This window comes from Triturus cristatus, chromosome 4_2, assembly GCF_964204655.1.
Source record: "Triturus cristatus chromosome 4_2, aTriCri1.1, whole genome shotgun sequence".
Taxonomy (NCBI): Eukaryota; Metazoa; Chordata; class Amphibia; order Caudata; family Salamandridae; genus Triturus; species Triturus cristatus.
The window spans coordinates 30246636-30268877 of record NC_140586.1 but is presented as its reverse complement, the minus strand read 5'-3'; the positions used below and the strand labels follow the sequence as shown (position 1 = coordinate 30268877).

General features: G+C 48.9%; 1 protein-coding gene across 3 annotated transcripts in view; it reads right to left on the bottom strand.

Annotated features, from left to right (window-relative positions):
• RAB5B (RAB5B, member RAS oncogene family) overlaps window positions 1–22242 on the bottom strand; it is a 154678-nt gene that overhangs the window by 69524 nt on the left and 62912 nt on the right. For all 3 annotated transcript variants that reach the window (XM_085600276.1, XM_085600277.1, XM_085600278.1), the window contains one exon: window positions 19322–19596. In XM_085600276.1, coding sequence (XP_085456402.1) covers window positions 19322–19484 — 163 coding nt within the window. In that variant the 5' untranslated portion in view covers window positions 19485–19596. The remainder of the gene's footprint in view (window positions 1–19321; window positions 19597–22242) is intronic.

The window sequence follows — 22242 nt, the reverse complement described above, 5'->3', positions numbered from 1 at the left end:
TCACTGGCTCCAGGAAAAGGTGGGAGGCACTAGAGCAACACAATAGCGGATGAGTTACCATGATCCACCCTGCTAGTCAAAGGAACCACAGAGGCCCGGGTACGCTGATGTCCGTTTCTTCTTTTACCGCGCTGCACGTGGATCCGAAGTTGCGTCACTTACACGGCTCCACTGACGTCATATCCGGAGATGACGTCGTACGGAGCCATGCAGTGGCGCCGCCCCCCAGCAGACAGAGGTACTGCTGAGAAAAAGTTTTGCAGGTCCAGTCAGACACCTGGGGAGAATTCACAAGTTAAGGAATCTGCAGCTAGATGTCTCTATCAGATATTTCAAAATATATCAGGAAATACGGAAGCACTTTTTTTGTGTAATTGCAATGCAAACAAAGATTTTATATAGGAGTACAACAAATCCGATCACTTTACTTGATGATCAAATTACAAATATTTGCAGAAACTATTTCTAAACATTGTTTGTACACTATATAGTTGAATCAGTAAAACTGCGTCTCTGTAGGAAATTGTGACCATTTCAATGGAAAATCTGCTGATTGCAGCAAATGAGTGTGCTACCATTTCATGCTTTAGGTATGTATATATTAAAATAAGTTTTTAAACATGATTTGATAAACATTCCGCTGTCCTGATAACAATGTCGTTAATAAACTAGGAGGCAAGTCAGTGGTCATGTGTATCCTATATGTGGTTAGAATTGTATTGTGTAAAGAGCAAAAGTTTAGTCTATTAAAATAAATCAAAAGTGTTTTTTGTACAACAGACATGCTGAACTCGCGTGTTTCAAGGTGCTCTCATATGTGATAAAGAAGCAAATGGGGGCTCAGTGAATTAAGAGATTTGCCAGGATTACATCATTCGAATCCATTTCATGTGTCAAGAGCATTATAATTAGGTTGAGTAGATTATTAGACATGCAGGTCTAGTAAAATGTTTATGATTTTTCGAGGCCTGCTGAAGTGTTCAAAGATCCAGTCAACACCAGCCGGAAAAAACAGAACGGAGGCAAACGCCCGGTAAAGTGAATGGTGGAAGAGAACAGCTGCTGACCCTTTAAAGGAACAGAATCGTGGATAACGCAGTCCGCACGGCAAAGCGGGAGGAACTCACGCAGAAGGTGCGGGAACTAGAGCAGATGCATCAACGTACTGGTGCTCCTCGCATTTGGCAACAACTCACAGAGGCCCGAAAACAACTGACTGCTCTAGACTGGGATAAAGCACAATACGCTGCGATCCGACTCCGCCATTCCTTCTACACAGGAGGCGATAAGTGTGGCCGCCTTCTCACACACAGGCTCCGCGAGGCCCGCTTGCGCGAAGGTGTACAAGAGATCAGGGACGGCGCGGGCAATACCCACTCTGAGGACACAGCTATTGTCGACACCTTCCGCACGTTCTATGCCCAACTCTACGATGACCAGCCCTTAGACGAGGCGGACATCGACTCCTACCTATCTGAGGCCAACCTTCCCGCCCGGACACCGGACCAGGCGGCCCATATTGAAAGAGAGATCACACCGGAGGAGGCTATCTTGGCCATCACCCGCCTGAAACTGGGTAAATCCCCCGGCCCGGATGGCTACACAGCAGCCTTCTATAAACAATTCTGTGGGATACTGGCTCCCTTGCTTACCCAGCTTTTTAACTCTTTTGCCACAGCCGGGGCCATCCCTCCCTCAAGGGGGAGGCGGCGATAGTCGTCCTCCCCAAGCCCAGGAAAGATCAGACGGAATGCGGCTCCTACCGGCCTATTTCCCTCTTGAGCGTCGATCTGAAGCTATACACTAGCATCTTGGCGAGTCGGCTCGCCCCTTACATGCATGGATTAGTGGACCCAGACCAAGCCGGGTTTAAACCGCAGCGTCAGACAAGTAATAACACGAAGCGGGTCACACACCTCATCGAAAAGACCTCCCGCATACCAGGGAAGCACATACTCCTCACGATTGATGCGGAGAAGGCTTTCGACCGGGTCCATTGGCCATATCTTGACTGGCCAGCATAGGTCTTGGGGACAAGATGAGGACCCTCATCTTCAATTGTTACTGGTCACCACAGGCAAGGGTGAGAATTAATTGGCATACTTCCACACCCTTCTCAATCCATAGGGGGATGAGACAGGGCTGGCCTCTGTCCCCCCTTCTCTTTGCTCTTTATATGGAGCCTATGACGCAAAGAGTTCGGGACCACACGCAGATCACAGGCTGTCAATTCGGGGGGGGGGGGGGTGGAAAACTCATACCATCAGCCTATACGCAGACGACGTGCTTGTCACCTTAACAAGTCCCGAGAGAACCTTGGGTGCCTTCTTAGAGGAACTTGGCACGTTCGCTAGGGCCTCTGGGTTTCGGGTCAACCTGACCAAGTCCATCGCGTTGAACATCTGATTATCTCCACAGGAGAGGGCAGACTTACAGACTCGCTTCCCTCTTCGCTGGTCAGACGACACGGTCCCGTACCTGGGCACCCATTTGGCCCCATCCTTGCAAGCTATGCGTCTAGTCAACTACTCACACCTCCGTACACACATCCGCTCCGAACTCAGACGGTGGAGACACCACCAAATCTACTGGTTAGGGCGTATTGCGGCGATAAAGAAGACTGTCCTCCCTAAAATTCTCTATTTATTTCAAACCCTCCCCTTGCCACCCCCCACTGGCTGGCTCCAACAGGTTCAAATCGGACCTCTCTTCTTACATTTGGCAAGGGCAAAAACCACGACCTAAATGTGCGGTCAGCGTTCTCCCACCTCATGAAGGGGGACTCAGGATCCCGGACCTTGCACTTTACTCTAAGGCTACGCAGCTCCAATATCTGGTTGAATGGAGCTGGGCCGAATCCGAGATGCATTGGCTCTTCCAGGATCGGGCAGTGGCAGGCACCTCGCTCATGAAGATCCCGTTTCTCCGGAAAGACCACCGCCCCCACCCCCAACCTCTAGGCGACACGCACAGCCCTAATAGTCTGGAACCAGACATGCACACGCCACGAACTCACAACCTCCCCCTCGCCGCTTACGTCAATTCTAGACAATCCAGACTTTAGTCCTGGGACGACCCCTCAATCCTTCCGCCTGTGGCAGGAGTCCGGTTGCCGCGCGCTCCGTCTCCTATTCGCAAAAGGGGATATTCTCTCCTTCCCGCAACTCCGGACAGACTATGGTCTCCCAGAGACAGAACGTATACATTACCTATGATGCTGCTGTTTGTAATAAACTAATAAAAAGAATTATAAAAAAAAAAACGTATGCATTACCTACAGGTCCGACACTGGGCCATGCACCCTGACAACAGCGCACAAGCAGCAAGACTTCACGCCGTATGAGAGGTGGATCATAACGAGGTTCTCGGACAAAAAACTGATTTCCGATCTTTATAAGATGCTGCAAGCCAGATACTCCCGTATTTATCACGCGGGGAGGGCACGATGGGAGCGGGACCTAGGGCGAAATCTCACCCCCGAGGAATGGGAGGGGGCATGCTATAGGGCGCACCACACGGCAACACGTGGGCCTCACTGAAACCTTCACCAAACTAGTATATCACTGGTACTACACTCCAGAGAGACTCCACCAAGCTCAGAGCCCCGACTGTTGGAGGGGTTGCAGGGAAAAGGGGACACTAGTACATGTGCTATGGGATTGCGTACATATCCGGTCCTACTGGTCACACGTATTGGATGAAATAGACAAGCATATTGACACGGAACTCCCTAGACTACCTGCATACATCCTCTTAGGAGTGCCCAACCTTATCACCTACCCCCTCAAATCTAGACGAGGGAAACCGATTGCCATAGCTTTGGGCACGGACGTCCAAAACATACTGATTCACTGGAATACTCCCCGCATTCCTACACACACGGGTTGGTATCGGAGACTCTGGCAGATTCTAGGAATGGAAAAGATCTCTCTTGTTCTGGCTGGGAAAGGTTCCTCCTTTAACGACCTGTGGCAGCCCTTCCTCACATTGCTTGCACAAGAATTTCGGGAGTTGTCCTGCCCGAGATATTTACGTCTCCTGCGCCTCACAATGCCCGAAACTGCCTCCTAGGGGTCCAGGAATCTAGGCCTGCCACATCACCTGACTCAGGGCACGCTCCCCAACTTGGACCGGGGACGGGCGGTTTCTTTTCTCCTTTTTCCTTTCCTTCTTTCACTTTTCCGGGCGATGGTTGGGGTGTGGGAGCGGATTGTTCATTTCATACTTGTTATGTTGCCTTTCATCTCAGCTGGGCCCTGGGTGACCCTAATATTGAGCACCTTTTATTGCAACGCCTAATAAAAAGAATTAAACCATAAAGGAACAGAATCCTCTTTATGACCTAGTTTACTTTAGCAAGCATTTTTTCTTCATTTTTCGATACTAAAATACTAGGACGCACATGTTTCTAACTTGATAAGCTAACATGTTTCTGTTAGGTGCTGCAATGTAGCCTTTTTGTGGTTCCTTAAATTGGCTATTCCAGTGAGAAAAACTCAGCAAAAGCCTTACTGCTTGACTCTATTGAGGTGACATATAAATAACTTAGCTTGAAATGTCTTCCTCCAATGAAGATTATCCTTGTATACTTAGTAAAAGAAGTCCTCTGTAGATCTCTGCACATTGTCAGGAATAGTCTACGTTTATGACTAAGTCAGGATCCTATAATGCAGGACTTCAGAGTTTGCACACAGACCTGGTTATGCAATAAAAGTACCATAAAAAATAATGGTGTTACCCTGTGATTTCTAGGAACCTGGATCTATAAGATATGAGCTAAAATATGTTCTGTCGGGTAAAGCAATTGCTTAGCGAAATTAGAGAGCAATATATCAAAAAATATATACACCACAGATCAATCTTTGAACTGCGTCGTTCAGTAACTAACACATGAAACAAATATTGGTCTAACCTGGACCTCACGTCTTGACACACCTGTTTTACTATGAATGAACAATAAATGACAACACACCACACTAATATTAATCAGCTTTCTGTGTTCAAAATCATATTTTTGCCTGATGGGTATGATTTCCTTCATATAGAATTCACTGCATCTCTGACTGGGAGAGGAGTTTTGAAGAAGAACACATCCTCGCCCATTACGGGCATCGTAATTCTCATCAGAGCCCACCCAATCTGCTCTTGGAAACTTTACCTGTGAGAATTAACCCAGGCCATATGGCTGTATTAACAATTAGTGTCTCAAATTGTTAACAATTACATGCAGCGCCTTCCTCTTGTAGGAAGAAGTAGTGGACAATTGCCCTTCGCAAGTCGGCAACAGGAGCCGTTCTAACCATCCTGGCCCAATAGTTTGTTGCAATACCAGAGTGGGTCCCAACTAAGCGGTCATGGCTCCTCTATACAATCAGTCAACCCAAGGTTATTACAGTCCTGATGAGACCCTTAAAGGGTTGAAACGCCGCCGACATGTATACTAAGACAGACTATTTTTGTATAATTGTGACACACTGATTTATCCCGTGTCCTTGACTGTATTGAATATAATTGGCTGTATTTTAAAGAAAATAACCCATATACCGTTTATGCTTACAGTATCTTGTCACTTGGGGTCAATTTATTTCTCTCTTTTTCTTTTTGAAAAGAAACTTCTTATCACTCACAAAGTGTTTTTTTGACGGACTTGTTACTGATGTGCAGCAAGGAGTTTGCATTTACTGCATGAAGAAAATGATTTTTCTGAGATTAACTCAGAAGAACTAAATATACCCAAGTGGGATAGGATTTTGCCCAGCTATAGATACTTTGGGATTATACATTGGAGGATCATACAATGGTTGTCCCCTCACACCCGAAAAATCACTAGTTGGGTGGCATGGGACGATTTGCTTTGTCTTTGGGTGGACTCTATCCCTGTGTGGAGGAGGTCCCTTGATTTAAAAACTGCTTGGCTGTCCCCGAAACTCACCTGTCCCGAGGAAGACCTACTGTGATGTGTACTCATTAACACATACACTGAGGGTCAAAACTTTGAGGATATTTTGAGTAGTCCATGTCCTTAGCCAAACCATCCTGAAACCAAAACGAATGTCTCTAGAGGGTTATGTTGAATCATTTATTAAAAACAAGGACGGACACCAGTGTATATTTTGTCTAATTGCTGTATTGTATAAAACACTATTGCACTTCATGTTTCTCTTTTCACTAAGTCACGTATTATGTGTTTTGTATCTGGGACAGCCATCTATGAAGGAAATTATACAGATCAGCCAAAAGGAATATGCTACTTACCAGTATGCATCTGTTCTTGGCATGTAGAGCTGCAGAGTTGTACACTTAGCATAGGTCGCCATCTGGTGTTGGGCCCGGATGTTTGCAGTTTGTTTTTCTTCTTGGACAGTCTTTGGAAGTCACGAGTTTGGTGACTCCTCCTTCGGTCCGTACTGCGCATGGGCTTCGGCTCCATCCTCAGATTGTTTTTCGCCAACAGGGAAATGATGGAGCGTAGTAATAACAGTGAGAAACCCATGTGTTGTATCTAAATAAGATGTACTGGAACGGATACAGGTAGCCGGGGAGGCGGGTGGGCGTGTACAACTCTGCAGCTCTACATGCCAAGAACAGATGCATACTGGTAAGTAGCATATTCCGTTCGAGGCATATGAGCTGCAGATTGTACACTTAGCATAGATTATATAGCAGTACCCAACCTTAGCGGCGACCACCGGTATCCGTTGCAGCTGTTTGAAAAAGTGTCTTTAGTACAGCCTGGCCCACCCTAGCTTGCTGCTTGGAATGCACATCTACACAGTAGTGTTTTGTGAAGGTGTGCGGTGTAGACCATGTGGCTGCCTTGCAGATGTCATCTAAGGGTATATTCCCTAGAAAAGCCATAGAAGCCCCTAACTTTCTTGTAGAGTGGGCTTTAGGGGGAACAGATAATGTTCTCTTTGCCTTTTGATAGCAAATTTGTATGCATTTTACAATCCACCTAGCTATCCCTGATTTTGAAATGGGGTTGCCTTTATGTGGTGGAGAGAAGGAAACGAACAATTGTTTAGTCTTCCTGAAGGGTTGCGTTCTTTGTATGTAGTATAGTAACGCCCTTTTTACATCAAGTGTGTGTAAGGCCCTTTCTGCAACAGATTGGGGTTGCGAGAAGAAGACAGGTAATTCCACTGATTGATTGAGGTGGAAGGGGGAAATGACTTTGGGCAGAAACTTCGGATTTGTGCGAAGTATGACCTTGCTGTGATGCATTTGTATGTAGGGTTCCTGTATGGTGAACGCTTGTATTTCACCAACCCTTCTAAGGGAAGTGATAGCTACAAGGAAAGCTGTTTTCCAGGTGAGAAACTGTAGCTCACATTTGTGCATTGGTTCGAAGGGCGGACCCATTAGTCGTGTAAGAACTAAATTTAGATTCCATACAGGGGAAGGTGGTGCCCTGGGAGGAATTACTCGTTTAAGGCCTTCCATGAAGGCTTTAATAGCGGGCACTCTGAAGAGTGATAAATGCTGCCTGTTTTGTAGATAAGCAGCGATCGCTGCTAGGTGTAGGCGTATGGATGAATATGCCAGGTTACACCTGTGAAGATGGAGTAGATAGCATATGATGTGCTGTATGGATGCATCTAGAGGGTTGATTGTATTGTTACGGCAGTAAATTACAAATCTTTTCCACTTTGCGGCATAGCATGCTCTAGTGGTAGGACGTCTGGCTTCCATGATGATGTTCATACAATCAGGGGGAAGGTTAAGGTATCCGAATTCTAGGATTTCAGGAGCCAGATCGCCAGGTTGAGCTGAGCTGGGTCCGGGTGCCTGATTTCTCCATGGTTCTGGGTTAGGAGGCATGGGGATAGATGCAGTTTTTGATGTGGTACCACTGACAGTTGTAGTAGCGTGGTGTACCACGGCTGCCTGGCCCACGTCGGAGCTACCAGAATGAGTGTGAGTGAGTGCTGTTGTAGCTTCCTGACCACTAATGGAATTAGTGGGAGAGGTGGAAAGGCGTATGCAAATCTGCCTGACCAGTTCATCCATATCGCATTGCCCTTGGACAATGGGTGTGGGTATCTGGCGGCGAAGCTTGGGCATTTTTTGTTTTCGTGGGTGGCGAAGAGGTCTATCTGAGGATGCCCCCACTGTTGGAAGAATGGGTGAAGAACTTGTGGATGCAGTTCCCATTCGTGTATTTGTTGCGTTTGTCTGCTGAGCAGATCTGCCATGGTGTTTTGTACGCCTGGAACGTGCTGTGCCAGGAGAAAGATGTTTTGAGGAATTGCCCATCTCCATATGCTCTGGGCTAAGCGGGAGAGCTGGGGAGAGTGTGTCCCCCCCTGTTTTTGGATATAATACATTGCAGTCATATTGTCTGTGCGAATGAGGACTGCTTTGCCCGAAATCTGTTTTTGGAAAGATTTTAGGGCTAGAAAGATCGCCAAGAGCTCCAGATGGTTGATGTGGAGCGATTTTTGCTGTGGCGTCCATAGACCTTGCATGGTGAGGTGTAGAAGGTGCGCTCCCCAGCCGGAGAGCGATGCGTCCGCTGTTAGAGTCACTTGAGGAACCGGGTCCAGGAACGGCCGCCCTTTGGAAAGGTTTGTGGTGTTCCACCACTGCAGAGAGTGATGTGTGCGGCCGTCCACCAACACCAGATCCGTCAGCTGACCCTGGGCCTGGTTCCACTGTTGTGCTAGGCACTCTTGAAGTGGACGCATGTGGAGTCTTGCATGGGGCACTATGAAAATGCAAGACGCCATCATTCCTATGAGCTTCATAAACACTCTTGCTGGAAGAGAGTGCTGAGGAAGGAATGTTTTGCGTAAGGCTTGAATGCTTGCGATTCTGGCTGAGTTTGGATAGGCAATACCCTTGGAGGTGTCTATAGTGGCCCCGAGGTATTGCTTTGTGTGAGATGGTATGAGGTGGGACTTTTGGTAGTTCACCGTGAAGCCTAGCTGGTGGAGCAGTTGGATGGTGCTGTTTGTATGCTGCACACATTGGTCGTAGGACGCGGCTTTTATTAGCCAGTCGTCTAGGTAAGGGAAGACGTGAATATGTTGACGTCTGAGGTGTGCTGCTACTACTGCTAGGCATTTGGTAAACACCCGTGGTGCGGTGGTGACCCCGAAGGGGAGAACCGTGAATTGGTAATGTTGCCCGTCCACCACGAACCTGAGGTATTTCCTGTGAGAGGGGTGTATTGGAATGTGAAAGTATGCGTCTTTCAGATCCAAGGTTGTGAGAAAGTCTCCCTGGCAGAGGAGTGGGAGGACTTGTTGTAGAGTGACCATGTGAAAATGGTCTGAGTGTATGTAGGCATTTAGAGGCCGGAGGTCCAGAATGGGTCTGAGGGTCTCGTCTCTCTTTGGTATTAAGAAATATAGAGAGTAGACCCCTAGATTTCGTTGGTTGACGGGGACCTGCTCTATAGCATGTTTTTGCAGGAGTGAAAGTACCTCTTGTTTGAGCAGTGTGGAATGTTCTTGAGACATTGGCGGTGCCTTGGTGGGATATTGGGTGGGGTAGATGTTAGCTCTAGACAGTACCCTGACCGAATAATTTGGGTCACCCATTTGTCCGATGTTATGGACTCCCATACGTGGATAAAGTTTTGTAGTCTGCCCCCGACCGGAGTGGAATGGTCTGGGGGGGAGCGGAGGGGAGTCATTGTGCGGGGGGGGGTGGCAGAACGGGTGTTGTTGGTTTTGCCCCTGCCCTTATTGTTGTTACCCCTGTAACCACCTCTCTGATTGCCCTTTGAAAAGGTATTTTGAGGAGGGGACTTGTAGGAGGAAGAGGCGTTATCGGTGGAGGAGCCTCTACCTGTGCCACGAAAGGACGAGCGTCGAAAGGAACGTTTGGAGGCTTGTGTTTGGAGTGCCCCCATAGACTTTGCTGTGTCGGTGTCTTTCTTCATCTTTTCGAGCGCTTCGTCTACCTTTGGCCCAAAGAGTGTTTCCTGGTCAAAGGGGTGATTGAGTATGGATGCCTGGACTTCTGGTTTGAACCCTGAGATCCTGAGCCAGGCGTGGCGGCGAAGCAGGACACTGGTATTTATGGCCCTAGAAGCAGTGTCGGCTGCATCGAGGGCACACTTAATGGAGGTGTTTGTGATTAGTTTACCCTCCTGTATAAGGTCATGAGCCTTGTGCTTGTATTTTTCTGGAAGGTGCTGCATAAGAGCCTCTAGTTCGTCATAGTGTGCTCTATCATATCGCGCAAGCAGTGCTTGTGTGTTTGCAATGCGCCACATGTTTGCAGCTTGGGAGGCGGTGCGTTTACCAGACGCGTCCAGAAGTTTAGATTCTTTGTCTGGCGGTGGGGCATCTCCTGAGGATTGGGAGTTAGCCCGCTTTCTAGCTGTGGAGACAACTAGGGAATCTAGGGGAGCAGGGCCCTTGATGTAAGCAGGGTCTGTGGGTGCCGCCTTGTACTTCTTCTCTATTCTAGGGTTCAGTACTCTGGCTCTGACAGGGTCTTTGAACACCTCTGTAGCGTGCTTGGTGACACCCTTAAGCATGGGTAAAATGGAAGTAGATTTGTCTTGTATATCAAATGTATCCAGTAGGAAGTCTTCTTCTACTGGTTCACTGTGCATGTCCACCCCATGGTAGTGTGCTGCTCTCTGCACTAAATGATGAAACCCTAAGGAGTCCTCTGGAGGAGACGGCCTTGATGGGTATAGGTCGTCCTGAGGTACATTGGGTATATCAGGGTTATTGTAATCCTCCCATGGATCTGGGGTCCCTGGTGGAGTGGGATCCATTGGGGGGTCCGCCGGGTAATTGTCCGGATCCCCATCATCTGGATCTGGGGATGGGGCCGGATCGTAGTGAGGTAAAGGTGGCGGAGACCTGTGAGTTGGAGGCGGTGGAGGAGGTGTGGGTAGGGGAGGCGGTGGTGGGGAGGGCACTCTGAGGGGAGAAGTAGCAGAGTCCTTCCTTTTGGGTGGAGGAGGAGGAGCCGGAGCATCAAGGCGTCTTTTCTTGGTAGTTAAAGTCAAAAGCCCAGTCTTTGGATCTTTGGACAAAGTCTTTTGTAAAGGGTCTGGTGTAAACAGAGCCAACGGTGTCGAGTCGTCTGTCGGCACCGGTGATTTCGGAACCGGGGGTTTCGATGGTCTGTGTGCGCCATGCTTTTTTGAGGTCTCCGGGTGTTTCGGCGTCGAATGATGTTTCGGCGCCGGAGCGTCGGTGCCGACAGATTTGTGTTTGTGTTTGGTCGGCACCGAGTGTCCAGGCTTCGGCACCGGTGGTTTCGGAGTCGAGCTGGATTTTGCAGTCTTCGGTGCCGGATGCTGTTTTTCGGCACCGGGTGTCGGCTGGCTCGATCCCGAGCTGCCATGAGACTTTGGGTGCTTCGACACCGGGCCCGAAGGTGGGAAGATCGAAGTTTTGGTTTTGGTTTTGCCCAGGCCGGCAGGCGAGGGAGTAACCTGAGTCTCTTTGGTTTTCGGCGCGGGGGTGGGAGGGGGCATAGTACTCACGGCCCGCTGCGCTGGTGTAACGTCCTCCACGTCGGAGTCGTCGGCCTCGGAAGCGCTGACGAAGTCTTCCTCCTGCTTGGTGTGTGTTTGCCCCGAAGCTTCGGCGTCGTCTCCGAAGATGTCCGGTGGAGCTGCCGAGGATGAGTGCGCCATGGTGCGTCGAGCTCTTCGATCTCGGATGGTCTTCTTCGATCGAAAAGACTTGCAGGCGGGGCAGTCTCTAGCCTCGTGTTCCGGAGAGAGGCAAAGGTTACACACCTGATGGAGGTCGGTGTGGGGAAATTTAGACCCACATTTTGGGCACTTTTTGAACGGAGTCCTTTCCATCGGCCGGGACCGGAGTCGCGGAGGGCCCGAAGGCCGGTGTCGATGTACGGGATGGAGAAAAGTGCCGCTTCGAGAGATGAAGATGATGAAGGAACTCGAAGAATCGAGGATTTTCCGTCGAGGCTGGAACCGTAGAAGTTCGAAGCCGGAGCACGAAGTATCACATCCGAGCCCGATGGCGGAAAAAAACAATCTGAGGATGGAGCCGAAGCCCATGCGCAGTACGGACCGAAGGAGGAGTCACCAAACTCGTGACTTCCAAAGACTGTCCAAGAAGAAAAACAAACTGCAAACATCCGGGCCCAACACCAGATGGCGACCTATGCTAAGTGTACAATCTGCAGCTCATATGCCTCGAACATATGATTTTGAATACACAAAACTGATTACTATTAGTGTGATGTGTCTTCCGTTTATTGTTCATTCATAGTAAAACAGGTGAGTCAAATATTGGTCTAACACGAACCTCACACGTCTTAGGTTTCATGTATTAGTTACTGAACAACTCAGTTCAAAGAATGATCTGTGGTGTATATATTTTCTAATAAATTACTCTCAGATTTCGATAAGCAATTGCATTACCCAGCAGAACATATTGTAGCTCATATGATGTTATTAAAGTACAGCATGGTTATCCTACCTAGCTCCAAAGCGTTGCTTGGTAAAGCAATAAAGTACAAGTTACTTAGCTTTGGTAATGCCTTATCTGGTAGAGACTATCTAGCCGCAGATTCCTTACCTTAGAAACATCCCCAGGCATCAGACTGGATTTGGAAACTTGTGAACAGTACCCCAGTGCACGTGTAAATGGCGTTGTTCAGCTCTGCATGGCGTCGTACGCACCAGAAGTGACATTTGCGGTGCCTATTCCAGCGCTACCCAAGAGCGCTGGCATCAGTTACTTTTTGCGTCTTGCCACGGCAGAAGCGCTGAGCCACGGATTACACTCACCACTGGTGTGGAAAAATAGGGCCCTGAAGGGGGAAAAGCCCTGTCCCTAGGAATCTGTTTGGAGAGCAGGGAGAATGGGTGGGTTGGTAAGGAATCTGTGGTTAGATGGAGTCTCTAATAGATAAGGTGTTACCAAAGGTAAGTAAATTGTTCATCTGATAGAGACTTGTTGTTGAGGATTTCTTACCTTATACTAGACACCAGAGCACACTCTCTCCGCAGGTGGGTCTGCAGACCAATTTCACATGAGGAAGTCCTGCAAGCCCAAATGGGCAACATGCCCATCCCTACAGACCCAACTGTCCAGGCAGTAATGTTTGGTAAACGTCTGCAGGAAAGCCCAAGTTACCGCTTGGCAGATGTCCAGGACCGGAACTCCGCAAGCTAAAGCAGGGGTTCCATCTTTAGGTCCAGTGAAATGACCACGCAAAACCTCAAGGGGGTTGCTTTTCAGCCAATGAGTAGCAGATTTTCATCCAAAGTACAATCCATTGTGAGATGGTCCGCTTTTGTACCTATCTGCGCTCTGACATTCCCCACGAAGAGCTGGTCATCCACCCAGAACTCTTGTGTGCGATCAAGGTAGAATGATAACACTCTTTTTGGGTACAGACGGTGAAGTCACTCCTCTTCTTTGAAAGGATGAGGCGGAGCGTAAAAAGAGTATTGGATTGGCCAACATGAAATGAAGTGACCACTTTTGGAAGGAAGGAAGCTCTTGTAGGAAGCACCAATTTGTCTGGGTGGATGGCAAGACAAGGAGGTATAGATGACAAGGCCTGAAGCTCACTGACTCACCAGGGAAATGTTACCACCACCAGGAAGGCAGTCTTGGTGGTAAGGAGCCTGACTGGAAAACTGTGCAAAGAAGGCTCAAAGGGAGAGAACAGAAGGAAAGTGAGGACAAGATTGAGGTTCCACTGGGGCATAATAAAGGGAAAAGGCAGAAACAAATGTTGGAAACTTTTCAGAAACATTTGTACAACAGGGAATCCTGATCAGGCAACTGCAAAAAAAAAAAGCTGAAATGGCAGAGAAATAACCCTTCAGAGTGCCCAAAGCAGAGCCCAGCTTGGCAAGGGAAAGGATAAACAGGAGAACATGAGAAGGGGGGGTGGGAGGGAGAAAGGGGATCAATTTGTCTTTCTGTACATCCTGCCACAAATTGTGCCCAATGGCAGGCGTAAACCATTGTGGAGGGACATCTGGCTGCCAAGATAAATTCACAGACTTTGGGTGGAAGGTCGAAAGAGGTCAACTATCACTGCTCAACCCCCAAGCAAGAAGGCAGAGCGTTGATAGGTTCAGGTGGGGAGAACCCTCCCCTGCGACAGATGATCTTCCAGAAGGGGCAACCTGATCGGAGACCGATGGCCATGCTCAACAGCTCGGGATACCACACTCTCCATGGTCAGTCCAGAGCTACAAGGGTGACTTGGGCCCGGTCAATCCGGATCTTCTTGAGATCTCTGGGCAGGAGTGGTATGGGCCGAAAGGAATAGAGGCGGCCTGAGCTCCAATCGAGATGAAAAGCATCTCGGAGCGTGAGCTGCCTTGGAAACTCGAGCTCATAGAACTGCTGCCATTCCACGTTCTCGTCGGTAGCAAACAGATCTAACCTAGGCTCTCCCCACTGCTGGAAGAGACATCGCACCCCCTACACATGGACACGCCATTCGTGATCGGAGAGACATTTATGGCTGCGTTCATCCGCTCTGGCGTTCAGTGACCCCACCAGATGTTGAACCGCCATGGAAATGCCCACAACCGCACGGCGCCCTGTTTGTTGCAGTACCATAGAGCGTTGTCGTCGTCCGTGGACACTTGCACCAACCTTTCCTGAAAGGAGGGCAGAAAGGCTTTCAATGCTAAACGGATCGCTCGGATCTCCAATAGGTTGATGTGGAGTCCGGATTCCACCGGAGACCAGAGTCCTTTGATCTCCACCTCTCCAAGATGGCCGCCCCATTCCAGGAGTGACTCATCGACCACAACTGTGAGATCTAGTTGGTGGAGGGAAAGTGGTCTGCCGCTGACCCAATTGTGGATCGTTTACCACCATTGCAGATCTGTTGCAGTTACCTCTGAGATCTGGACCATGGCAGAGAGGTTCCCCTGATGTTGCACCCACTGGTCCTACTGCAGAGCCAGCATATGCCAACGGGCTTGTGTCACCACCAGTATGCAAAAGACTTGGAGGCCCAGTAGCCTCAGAGTCAGTCTCACCAAAGTGGAGGATAGAGGCTGAAAGAAACGTCAGTGTCATAGCTTGAATATCCTGGACTCGTCGTTACGGAGTGCTGGCCCGAAACTGCACAGTGTCCAGAATAGCTCTGATGAAAGGGAGCACCTGAGAGGGAGTGAGGTGTGACTACGGCACGTTGATAGTGAACCCCAGAGAATGCTGGAGGTTCGCCATGGAGGTGAGACACAAAAGTCTGGGGCGAGCCCGCTTTCAACAGCCAGTCGTCAAGATAGGGGAAGACTGGCACCCCTGATCTCTGCAGATGAGCTGCAATCACCTCCATCACCTTGTTGAATATTGGAGGGGCGCTAGTGAGGCCAAAGGGGACCACAACGAACTGAAAGTGCTTGTGGTCCACTGTGAACCACAGGTAACACCTGTGGGCAGGCAGTACGGGAATATTCGTCCTGCAAGTCCAATGTTACCATCCAGTCTCCTGGGTCCAGGGCAGATAAGAGTTTGAGTGGGTGTTTTGCACTTCTTGAGGAAGAAGTTGAGAGAGGAGGAGGTCTAAGGATAGGATGAAAGCCTCCGTCCTTGGGCACCAGAAAGTAGCGGGAATAACTACTGTGACCCACTTCTGGTGTCGGCACTCTCTCTTATGGCTCCTTTGGCCAAAAGAGCCATCACTTCCTGCTGGAGAAGAGATTAGTGATCCTCTGTCAGCCTCTTGTAAGTAGGTGTTATCGAGGGAGAGGACGTCTCGAAGGGGAGGGAGTAGCCCCTTCGGACAATCTGCAAAACCCACCTATCTGATGTTATGGACTGCCAATGGGGCAGGTGATGGCGAATCCTGCCTCCCACTGAGCACACATGACAGTAAATGGGCAGACTAGGCGGGTTTGGAGGCTGTGGCTGCTGGACTGACGAGACCACTGGCCACCTGACCCACAGGCTGATAAGCACTGCATCCATGGCCACGCAGAGGCTGGAAAGCTTTTGCGCCGTGGTGGCTGGGCAGGTAAAAACGCAGCTGTATGCCCCTTCTGTGGCCATGAAAGGCGGATTGAGGGTGTAGAGGGGCCATGTAAAGACCTAAGGACATAGAAGTAGCCCTGCTGTCCTTAAAGCGCTCCAGCGCCGAATCTGCCTGGGAGAGCACAGCCCAGGCCTCCTCCGTAACTGTTGGAAATACCTGCACAACCGTATCCCACAGGGTGTGGGAAAAGCGCCCCAAAGGTCATGCGGTGTTCACCGACCTCAATGCCAGACTGGTGGAAGAAAACATTTTCTTGCCTAAACTGTACAACCTCTTGGATCCCCAATCTAGCAGAGCAGCTGGGAATGCGCCAGGATTTACATGTGAAGGTGAGGCTTGGCCCACCAAGCTCTTCGGGGTAGGGTTTCCTGAGAAGAATTTGGGGTCTCCTAGATCTGGGCAGTGGGCAATTGTCCTGTTCACAGGAGCCCGTGTTGGGCTTGGACCAAGTGCCAAGAAGAGCAAGGGCTTTGCACCACCATGGCGAATGAAACTCCCTCCTCCATAGCCATGGTAGGGGGAGAAAGCATGTCAGTATCTGGAGAAGTGTCCAATCCGCTGGCTTCACCCAGATCTTCACACCAGTCCACAAATTCATAAGGCTGGTATTCCTCAGGGACCAGCAACCCCTCCCATTCTTCCCCGAGTCCTAGATCAAAGGAATAGGGTTCAGGCTCCATCCTGGAAGGCATGGATCCAGTCAGCGCAGGAGTCAGACGACACCCCTCCGGCTTAGAGTCGGGGATGTAAATGGGATAAAGCTGAACTCAGGACCAGTGCCGGGGAAGGGCGACATTGTATGACAGTGAAAGACCTAGATCCATCTGTAGATCCTTGGAGTTTGATTGGCACCAGAGCTGCCAGCATGGATTTAGTAGGAGCCTCTCCCGAAGCTGCGGGGCCTGAAGGCGCACCAGAAAGAATAGGCTGTTCAAATATGAGGCGTATGGACTCAGAAAACTCTTGGATTTGAGGGAGGGTCTCTTCGGCTCCCGGAAATGAAGGGAGGCGCAGAGTCGACCCAGGAGCTGGCTCAACCATGGAGCAAGTCCTCCAGGGGCACTCCCTCGTCTCGTCGACCAACGGATGAGGTGAAATCAAAGCAACCTTCAACAACAACTTTTTTTGGTGGTACAGAGACTTACCCAAACAGCTCGACGACTTGGGAGTGTGACGATGACCTCGGACTAAGCAACCGCGACCTCCCTCTCGACCGGGAACTTCCTCTCAGCTGGGACCTCGAGCGCTGCAGTGTCACACGTCAAGTGGCTAGGAGCTTAAGGGATTGCACCCTCAAGGCCTTCAGGTGCATGGTGCAGCAGTTGGGACAGGCCTCCGGTCATGGTCTCGTTCAAAGCACCAAAGGCAAACAAGGTGCAGGTCCGTCACAGACATCGGTCCGTGACAGGCACTGCAGGGCCTGAAACTGGCGACCTTTGATAGCTTATCTGCCAAACCAGGATGTAAGGACTCAAAAAAAGACTGCGACAAAACATTTAAAAAAAAATCGACTACAGGGTAGCTCTTCGTGGATCTGCGTTAACTGGCGTGGAAAGAAAAGAACGTACATCAGTTCACCTAGGTGATGCCTATAGAGGTACCACGAGCGTCACGACTGGTGCAGGCGATGCAAACAACGCCACGCAGAGCCAAACGCCACCTAACAGAACACAGGGGTACTGCTCATGAAAAATTTCTAGATCTAGTTTGACGCCTGGGGATAATTCTAAGTTAAGGAATCTGCATCTAGAAGTCTCTAAGATAGGAATATCTTTGAAATTATCAGAGCAAACTATACCATGCGTTCCCTTTCCTGGACCCTCTGGAGAATTCTGTTAAATGCTACCATCTTGAGTGTTAGATTGCAAGGATCCCTTTAAGTGTTGTTTCGTAGGACTTATTTTAAAATTTGGTTGCATAGTGCCAACAGACAGGTGTCCAGGAGTAGACTGGAAAAGGGACATGAAGGGAAATTAGAAGGCTCTAAACCAGTGTACTCCACGTTGGTCCCAGCCTCAACTCATCACAACATACACTGTGTAGTCCTATTCGATTAGGTCACAAGCAAGACTCTGTAATGGGGTAAAGAATCTTAATGCTATGGAAGACCCCGGTCTTGATATGAATTCCTAGACAGGGGCAGATTGATATTTTCTTCCTACCTGTTGAGCTGTATAAGGCTGTATAAGTGCAGTAAATAGTTCCAAGATTGATGACACAAATTCCATCACATTGGCCACCCGGCTTACCAGACACAGTGGCAGAATGCAATTCAGAAAGAACACTGTGGCATAACTTATTGTTGGATAAACAAATAGGCATTCCTTGACGAACCTGCTCAGTGCCTTCCAGTTGAGGCAGTGGAGTTTAAGCTCCAATGCTTAAAATACACATTTAAAAGGCATGGCACTCAAATACAGGTGAAAATGCTCCCATATATCCGGGCATCTGCCCTTTGGCCAATACATCACCTGTTGCTTAGACTCCCAAAATCAAAGTGCACAAGGATAAATGTAAAGATTCTCACATTGCAATCCCCTACTCTGAAAAAGTGTTCTGATTTGAAATATTATGTGGCTGTGATGTGCCATGTAGACCATACGGGCCACAGAATTATTTACAGGTTTCCTAAATGTTTGATGCTTCCAGGCAATTTAGTTTGATATGGCGGCAATTAAAATAAAAAGAAGCAAACCAATGTGTGTTCGTGTATCTGCAAAAACAATCCATGTCTAGGCAAAAAAGCCACAAGTCAGACAGCAGGCAGCATTTGGCGCTAGGAGCCCTCTCTAATACAACAAATTACTAACCTCATAATTCTGACATGCCTTGGTGTTATCTAGATCCAATTTCAGGACCTTTAAATCAAACACAGCAGCTCAAGCCCCGAAATAACAGTCTCATTCTCATGGGCACAGAACTAGGACTGCAGAGTGTTGGAGATAAAAGGCATTTTCTAGATTTCCAGTAATACCCTAAGTTTGCGCTCAACAGAAATCTGGGCTCAGTACTATAAGATCAGAGAAAAGGTTCACTCTGTGCAATACAGAGTGCTCTACAAGGCCCTTCTCCAAACACTCTAATTGGCTATTTAAGAACATGAGTAACTAGGGATTAAGTCACCCGCCTGCCTGTCTGGAGCAGACTACCCCTTAAATAGTATTGGGACCCCATGTAAAGATGACCTTAAAAAAATCTGAAAACCCCATCATGAAGGCTTAACAAGGCCACTTGTGAATTTTTGGACACTGCCCAGAGGCTGCAGCCCATATGAGGCACCATACAGACTGCACGTAATCAACCCCCTAGCTCAGCCTTACAAATCACAAATGAACTTCCCCAGCAGCACCCACTGACTTACCGCCTATGGTGCTCTCCTGGTACTCATGAAACTGCCCCTTCACGAAGCGCAGCACCAGGCTGGACTTGCCCACTGCCGACTCCCCTAGCAGCACCAGCTTGAACTGACAGATTTTACTCGTCTGGGTCTGACCATTTGGCCTGGTGGCTCCTCGGCTGGTCATGGCCTGTGCTCAGGTGGTGCAGGGAGCCCCCAAGTGGGCTGAATGGCAGTCAATCTCCAAGACAGGATGGGTGTTGTTCGGCGTCAGGCAAAGTCTTGGATGCACTGCTGACCTACAGGGATAAAGAAAAATAAGAAGCATTAGGGCTAATAGACTGACCTGAATTTTGGCGGATGCTGTTCCTCCATCATAAATGTGCCAGATATCCTGTTGGTCTTATTACAAGCACATTATATCCTACGCCACTTGTAATAAGGCATGACTGTGATGGAGTACCCATCTGCGAAACTCGAAATCAGGCCCCAAGTCTTTAGAAGGTATTCTTCAAAATACACTAAGACGTCATCCTTACACAGCCTTCTGAAACGGCACTGTAGGACGCACACATGAAGAACAAGCATTTGCAAAGCCAATAGGTCTGGTCTATGTAAGAGCTATTGGTTTTGCCAATGTGTTTTAGCAATGTTGTACACCAGAGAGGCTGCTGTTTAGCATTGCCTAATGTTAGTAGGTGTGAGGTCTCGTAAAGTAGATTAGAGTGGAGTGTTATGGAGTGGCATACAGAAGAGCAGAGTGGTGTGGAGAGGAGTGACATGGAGTGTTGTGGAGGGAGTGGAGTGTCGTAGAGTGGCAGGGCGTAGAGTTGAGTACAGGGTCATAGTTCAGTAGAGTGTTGTGGTGTAGAGCGGAGTGGCATACAGTGAAGTAGACTGTCAGAGTGGCGTGGCATAGCGTGGAATAGAGAAGAGTAGTGTGTCAAAACAGAGTGGAGTAAAGTGCCATAGAGGGAGTTGCGTAGAGCGTCGTAGAGAAGGGTCGTGGAGTGGCAGAGTGGCAATGGAGCAGCATTTATTGGAGTAGAGCATCAGAGTGGAGTGTCGTAGAGTGGCCTTCAGTGAAGTGGCGTAAAGTACAGTGATATAGAGTAGATTGGTGGAGAGTGCCGTGGAGGTAGAGTGCATTGTTTTTGTGCGGTGGTGTAAAGTGCAGTGACGTAGAGTAGAGCGGTGCAGAGTAGATTGCAATGGGATGGCGTGGCGCAGAGTGGACTAGAGTGGAGTAAAGTGAAGTGGCACAGAGTGCGTGGTGTAGGGTAGAGAGGAGTGGTATGGCGTGCAGTGGCGTAGAATGCAGTGGAATAGCATGCTGACATGAAGCGTAGTGTGTCAGAGTGCAGAGTTGTAGAGTGGTGCAGAGAGCAGTGACGCAGAGTAGAACAGAGTGGTGTAGAGTTAAGGGATGCAGAGTACAGTGGTGCAGAGAAGTGGTGTAAAGTGCAGTGACGCAGAGTGCTATGTAGAGTGACGTAGTGTGCATTGGCATAGAGTAGAATGTTGTAGACTATAGTAGAGTAAAGTGCAGTGGGGCTAAGTAGTTGCTGTAAGTGCAGTAACGTAGGGTGCACTGGTTTTGAGTAAAGTGAGAGAAGACTGGTATAGAGCGCAGTGGTTTATGGTACACTGGCATAGTAACAACTACAGTGCTGTAGAGTGCAGTTGCATAGCGTAGATTGCTTCAGAGTATAGTGGAGTAGAGTAGAGTATAGTATAGTGGAGCAGGGTAGAGCGCAGTGGCAGAGTAGAGTGGTACAGCATTGATTGCAGTGGCATTGAGTGGAATGGTATAGAGTAGCGTAAAATGCAGTGGCAGAGTACTGTGCAATAGAGTCGATTGTTTCAGAGCAGACTGAATTGGTGTACAGTGGAGGAGTGTGATGTAGAGTGGAGTGGTGTAGGGTAGAGTGTAGTGGTACAAAGTAGTGGCGTAGAGGGCAGTGTTGCAGAATGGAGTGTGTGGGGTGGTGCAGAGTGGATTGGCCTAGACTGGAGTGGTGTAGAGTGCAGTGTCACAGAGTGTAGATTAGAGTGACATGGAGTACACTGGTGTAGTGTGGCGCAGAGTGGTAACAAGGAGAGTAACGTGGCACCGAGTCGAGTGGCAGAGACTGGAATAGAATTCAGTGGCAGAGAGTGCAGTGGCATATAGTAGATTGTTTCAGAGTAGAGTGGAGAGGTGCAAGGCAGGGTAGAGTGTAGTTGCGTAGGTAGAGCGCAGTAGCGTCGAGTGGAGTGCTGCAGAGCTGATTCCATGGAAGTAGAGTGGCGTAAAGTGCAATTGCATAGAGTGCAGTGGTGTAGAGTAGATTGTTTCAGAGTAGAGTGAATTGGCATAGTGAGTAGTAGTTTATGGTAGAGTGGAGTGGTATAGAGTAGTGGCAAGTAGAGCACTGGTGTAGAGTGCAGTGGTGTAGAGTGCAGTAGCGAATACTGCAGTGGTGCATAGCAGAGTGGGGGTAGAGTGCACTGGCATGGAGTAGAGTTGGGTAGAGTAGAGAGACGTGAGGTGAAGTGGCATAGAGTGCAGTGGTGTACAGTAGATTAGAGTGGTATAGAATGCATTGGTGTAGAGTGGCTGACAGTGGAGTGGCAGAGTAGAGTGTCAGAGTGCATGGCTATAATTCGTAGTGGCATACAGTGATGCAGAGTTGCGTAGGATGCAGGGGCATACAATGCAGTGATGCAGAGTAGATTGGCGTAGAATGCAGCAGAGTAGAGTGTATTGGTTTTGAGTAAAGGGGTGTAGAGTACACTGGCGTAGAGTGCAGTGGTGTGGAGTGGCAGAATGCAATACAGTAGCGTAGACTGTAGTGGCAGAGTAGACTGTTTCAGAGTAGAGTGAAGGGGCGTAGAGTGCAGTGGTATAGAGTAAAGTGTCGTAGAGTGCATTGGTGCAGAGTGGCTTAGAGTGGATAGGCTTA